General features: G+C 45.9%; 1 protein-coding gene across 2 annotated transcripts in view; it reads left to right on the top strand.

The window, feature by feature from the left end:
* SNN (stannin) overlaps positions 1-5,929 on the top strand; it is a 22,313-nt gene that overhangs the window by 14,762 nt on the left and 1,622 nt on the right. For both annotated transcript variants that reach the window (XM_019507444.1, XM_019507445.1), the window contains one exon: positions 4,340-5,917. In XM_019507444.1, coding sequence (XP_019362989.1) covers positions 4,412-4,675 — 264 coding nt within the window. In that variant the 5' untranslated portion in view covers positions 4,340-4,411 and the 3' untranslated portion in view covers positions 4,676-5,917. The remainder of the gene's footprint in view (positions 1-4,339; positions 5,918-5,929) is intronic.

Below are 5,929 nucleotides of genomic sequence, written 5' to 3'. Positions count from 1 at the left end.
TCTTCCACCAGAAGGTAAATTCTTCTGGGAAACTGTGGTAGTGTGGATGAGGCAGACCTGACTTGCTCTGATTCTCACTACAAATCAGTGGCGGAGCTGAAAATACAATTCAGGTCTCCCATTTTTTAACCTAGTGCCTTGTTCTCCTCTCCCTTTTAGCCCTCTGCCCCTGCCCCTGCCCCTGCCCATTCTGTTGTCCCTCACTCCCAAGTCAAAGCCTCCCCAGCCCTGCTGCTGCCCCTCATGCCCAGCCTGCTGACTCCTTGCCCTACCAGTGCCTCTCACTCCCAGACTGCAGTACCCTGGGCCATGCTGGTGCCCCTTACTCTCAAACCACAGCCCCCCCCCCCATCCCTGCTGGTGCCCCTCACTTGCAACCCCCTGGCACTGCCACTGCCTTATGCCCCCAACCCACAATCCCCTGCCCTCCCTGATGTCCCTCACTTCCAAGCCACAGCCCTTCCCCCAGCCCCCCAATGCCCTTCACGCCAAAGCCTCCGCAGCCCCATTTCCCCCCAGCCCTGCCTCTGTGAGTATAGGCACTGGCCCCGGGTTCCACCGGGTTAGACACACACTCTCTGCTGCCCCTAATGGACCTCTTTGCCCACTGGAGGGGCAGGAATCTCCCCCACCCTGCTGCAGCCCTGGACCTGCACCCCCCAACAGACTTTCCTGTAACTAGCTACTGGGCTGCTCCCACCCCTGTGCCTGGCTCCGTGTGCATGTGTCCTGCCTCCAATCACTCTGTTCCCACCTCCAAGCTGCTCCCTGCTAGGGCAAACCAGGAAATGCCAGGAAAAACTTTGAAGCAAAGCTGACCAAAATCCTGGACATTTGATCATATTTAAAGAGAACTCCTGGACCAAGATCAGACAATCTAAAAAAAGGACACGTCCGGAAAAACCCAGACATACAGTAACCCTAATTATCCTCTCCAAACTGCCTGCCATTTGGTAAGCAATTGGAGGTATATGCACCCTCCAGTCTTGTTCTCCTCTGTCCACAAGGGTTTCCAGCTGATGAACTCAGAGCAACAGCTCCTCATCTAACATTACCCTTTAGCCAGGTTTTATCAGACAGCTCTGGCTCAAAGTAGCTGTTACTTCATTAAGTCACTGGTTTTGCATGATGTAGCACTTGTTTCCCCTAAGACAGGAGAGACTGATTCCCCTTTGTGAGGAAGCTTCCTTCAAGGGGCTCAGGAAGGCTGCATAGTCTAAGGACTGTCCCTTCCCCACTCAACAGAATGGGGTAGCAATGAAGCAGCCAGGCCTTCCTCTTGATCTTTACCTCTGCCACGCAGACTATTGTCAGCTAGAGCAGGGGAGAAAAGACTTGTCCTTATGGACATCGTATCCATTCTTGTACTGCTGCTGAAAGTTCACTGCTGAGCTCTGAGCCACTAGCAGACTTCAGCCATTTTCTTAGCAAATATTCAGACTCAGTGTTTAACTCTATAGGGCTTTGTCCTATTGTGAAAGTAGGAGTTGGTGAGAAACCTAAGGAGGAATGGCTGTCGGCTGAGATAAAGGACCTGTGGGAAGTGGGTACACCACGGTGGTCTGTTAATGACTAGAAAGTTTGAGAAAGGAAACTGTTGGCTTCTTAAATAACATATCTGTAAAGGATCCTAAGAGTTGTGATTGGTGCTGGGAGAAGGATTGTGTGGTGCCCTCCACCTTCTAGTTTCACTTTCAGCTTTAACTGTAACCCTTTGCTTTGATTCTGTGGTTTTAAAGCAATTGAGAAGAGCAGAAGCTTGACACTAGGTTCTTTAAAGGTAGGAGCAGCCATTTGACTAAAAATTCATACAAAACAGCATCTGTCACTGCTACATGCACTGAGTCAGCATAACACATGGCAACATGATGAATTAGGCTTACGGGTTTTAGCTTGATTTCATCCACTGGCTAGTACTGAGCTTTATGGAGTTGATCTGGGACTAGTAACTGTTGGAATGCGGTTGCCACCTTAGGCACTAAGTGCTGAGAAGTCAGGCTCTCAGAAAGCTCAGCTAGTTGGGAGTTGAAGCCATGAGTTTGCCTTATGTTTGTACCAGGTATTGCCATAGTGCACATGCTGCTGGTTATGGTAAGCAGTGGAGCCCCGTGAAAGAAATGAAGCAACACAACAAGTAGAACATGTATCAGGAGCTGTGCAGTGATGTCATCCTTCTTTCCATTTAACCAAGCCTTAGCTTGCAAGTCAGACCATATCATGTTTTACTTAACTTACCTTGGGCCAGCTTCTCTCAGAAGTTTCCTTCCTTAACCTCTTAATCTTAAATATTTGACATTCTGCACTACCTTGAATTCTATCTGTATATTAGCTGGGGAAAGTCTTTCCTCGCTAGTTGTGTTTTGGGAACAATTGCTACAAGAACAGCCCACACAGTTCAATTTCTTTATGAGTGACTTGGACAACAGGGTGAAAAGCACCCTGTTTAAATTCACAGATGACACCAAGATTTGGGGTGAGGTGGGCACGCTAAAAGGGAAGGACAGATTACAGCGGGACCTGGACAGGTTACAGGGGTGGGCAAGTGAAAACAGGATGGGATTCAATACTGACAAGTGCAAGGTGCTGCACTTAAGCAGTAGGAACCAGCAGCATACCTATAGGCTGGGGAACTCCCTTCTCAAAAGCACGGTGGCGGAAAGAGATCTTGGAGTCATTACTGACTCCAAGATGAACGTGGGCCAACAATGCGAGGACACAGCAGGGCTAACCATACCTTGTCATGCATCCACAGATGCATCTTAAGCAGGTCCAAGGAGGTGATCCTCCCCCTCTGTGCAATACTGGTCAGGCTGCAGTTGGGAGTACTGCGTCCAGTTCTGGGCACCGCCCTTCAGGAGGGATGTGGACAACATGGAGAGGGTCCAGAGGAGGGCCACTCACTGATCTGGGGACAGCAGGGCAGGCCCTACGAGGAGAGGCTACAGGACCTGAACCTGTTCAGCCTTCACAAGAGAAGGCTGAGGGGGGACCTGGTGGCCATCTATAAACTTACTAGGGGGGACCAGCAGGGATTGGGAGAGACCTCGTTCTCCCGAGCACCTCCCGGAGTAACAAGGAATAACGGCCATAAGTTGTTAGAGGGTAGGTTTAGACTAGACATTAGAAGGCACCACTTCACAGTCACGGCAGCTAGGATCTGGAACAAACTTCCAAGGGAAGTGGTGCTGGCTCCTACCTTGGGGGTCTTTAAGAGGAGGCTTGACATTTACCTAGCTGGGGTCATTTGAGCCCAGTTCTCTCCCCTGCCCAGGGCAGGGGTCAGACTAGAAGATCCCTTCCGACCATACTTCTACGAATCTATGAAGAAAAATCATGGTTTAGAAAAGTCTCAGTCAGAGCAGTTTTGTATCAGAGCTATTGTGACGTCTGTTATTTTCTTTTTTTAGCCTGCACACACTTTGTATTTAGCAACTGTAACCTGCTCCTTCCAAGTTTGAGCACCCAAATATTGCATACAAATTACAACCTTCAGCACCCTCCCCATAAGATTCACACTTGTACAGGGCTTTCATAGTTGATGTAATTTTCCTGTATGAGGCTGCTTGAGTGTATTTTTGCTTCTTAATATTCAGAGATTCCTCTTAGACCACTTTGAATAAATAAATATTAAACTTTATAGTTTAACTCCATATATAAATGATAAACTGCTACCTGGCCATAAATCTTCCAAGAGCTTATGCATAATTGCAGCATATACGTTACAGTATATATTATAAATCCTTTTACACTATAACAGTTCCCACTAGTTGCAGAGGAAAGAATTTTCCTCAAATCTGGGAATGTCCTTGTAAGATGAGTACGCAGTGGAGCTTTAGCGACTTTAATGGCAGCAAAGGTTTGCGTAGTTATTGGGGTCATATAAATTATGAACACACTTGTGAACTTATTGTCATAAGTAAACTCCCAGAGAGGAGCATGTGAGGGAATCTCGAGTGAATATGGGTACTTCTGCATATGTTAACTAGGTATCTTTTTTCTTCTGCTCAAGTAATCCTTTTAGGATCTTGTGATACTAGACAGTTACATAACCCAGTATGGCAAAAATGCCACAACTGTAGTTTTTCACAAGATGAAGCAAAGTTATGGGGGCTAGAAGCTGTATGCCTCTGTGACCTTGCAGGTTCAAGGCTGTGTGAAGCAAAGCTGGCTTTCAGGCAGAACTATCTGTCCAATTCCAGAACCTGGGATGTTAACAGCAAGACAACTGTTTGCTAGCATGGGTAGCAGCACCAACACTGACATTAAAGTTGCTGAATGTGGAAAGACTGGGATAACTGCAGTATAATTGCATTAAGTGTCTGTCTTTTCTGTTTTCCAGGAGTTTTAAAACTGATATCAAAAACAGAACCACCATCTTTTAAGCTCTGTGAACTGAACTTAAACACTGACCATGTCTATTATGGACCATAGCCCCACCACTGGAGTGGTGACTGTCATTGTTATTTTGATTGCTATTGCAGCCCTAGGTGCCTTGATACTGGGCTGTTGGTGTTATCTGCGCCTGCAGAGGATCAGCCAGTCTGAGGATGAAGAGAGTATTGTGGGAGAAGGAGAAACCAAAGAGCCTTTTCTTTTGGTACAGTACTCTGCTAAAGGACCTTGTGTTGAGAGGAAAGCTAAGCTGACTCCTAATGGCACAGAAGTTCATAGCTAACTTAAAGCAGCATAATGTGTATCTGGATTACATCTGAGATATGTGTAACCAGCAGAAATGATACTGTGAAGGACTTAAACATACACATGCTGTTCTCTTCAGCAAACACCTTCTTGAGATGCAGCATGTGATACAGCTTTGTTGGTTTGCAACTGCATGCACTGAGATATTATACTTTGCATCAATCCTGTACTTCAACTGCTTGGCTCTAGGAGCAGACTTCCCTGCTGTAAAGTCCATTGCCGGCAATGGACACACAGGGATATGCTGGCAAGAAGAAGTTAATGGCGTTTTTGTTACTTGAATGTTTAGCTGAGCCTATTGATTGAGCTACTACTGTAATGTGAACTACTTGAAACTGTGAACTGTAAATAGGCTGCCAGGAGTTTTGCTCTATGTTCCACAGACATGGAAGTGGTATGAAGTAAACCCAAGTAGTACACACTTGGACTTCTGAGCCACGTCAGTATAGATGGGACTCCAGACCTTCAAAACCAAATCTGCAGTTAAAGCTCGTTTCTACAATGAAGTTCTTGAGTGCAGAGCCATAAAGACAGAACTGTGTCTGGTTTGGGTTTTGCTGTGTTTTGTTTTTTAAACAGCTTATGGGACTGATGCAGAACACTTTCCTTGAATGCAGGCATGTCATTTCCTTAGGGTGTCTAGGCAGAAAGCACAGGAACTACAAGGAAAAAAATGTACCTTTTTTCTTTAGGTAGATTAAGCTACTAGCTGCTAATACTGTGAGTGCTCTTAACTATGTAGCTACTGCAAGGAAGCTGCCATATTAACCAATTCCATCCAATCTGGGAACTAATGATGGTTACTTAACTTCATGGATGGTCCAGAAGGTTTCCAGAAAAGTTAACATGGCAGCAGAGCAGATCTTTCCCTTCTGTGAGTAAGCATGTTAACATTGCAGAAGTGGTTCTTTTTCACTAAAACTGGCATAAATGTAACTAGTCTGACTTTTCCTGTAACCACTGTTTATACGTGTACCTAGCACTGGGGGCATATGTAAACGTGAAGAAACAGCCTGTTGTATAAGCCCTTTAGTCTAACATAAAACTGTTAACTGTAGACTACATAACATATTTTGTAGATAATTTTGTTTAATGTCACTGTAGGACAAGTGAAGTCTGTCCTGTAACAACTAAACTTTGTGGGTGGGAGGGAAGGTTTTGGATGGGTTTAAGTGGGGGGGCGGGAGGGAAGCAGGGGTCTTCCTCAAGTCTGTGGCAGGTTGAAGTATGG

Source organism: Gavialis gangeticus, unplaced genomic scaffold (assembly GCF_001723915.1).
Source record: "Gavialis gangeticus isolate Ggan-Ray unplaced genomic scaffold, GavGan_comp1, whole genome shotgun sequence".
Lineage (NCBI taxonomy): Eukaryota > Metazoa > Chordata > Crocodylia > Gavialidae > Gavialis > Gavialis gangeticus.
This window is presented reverse-complemented; position numbering and strand designations above follow the sequence as displayed.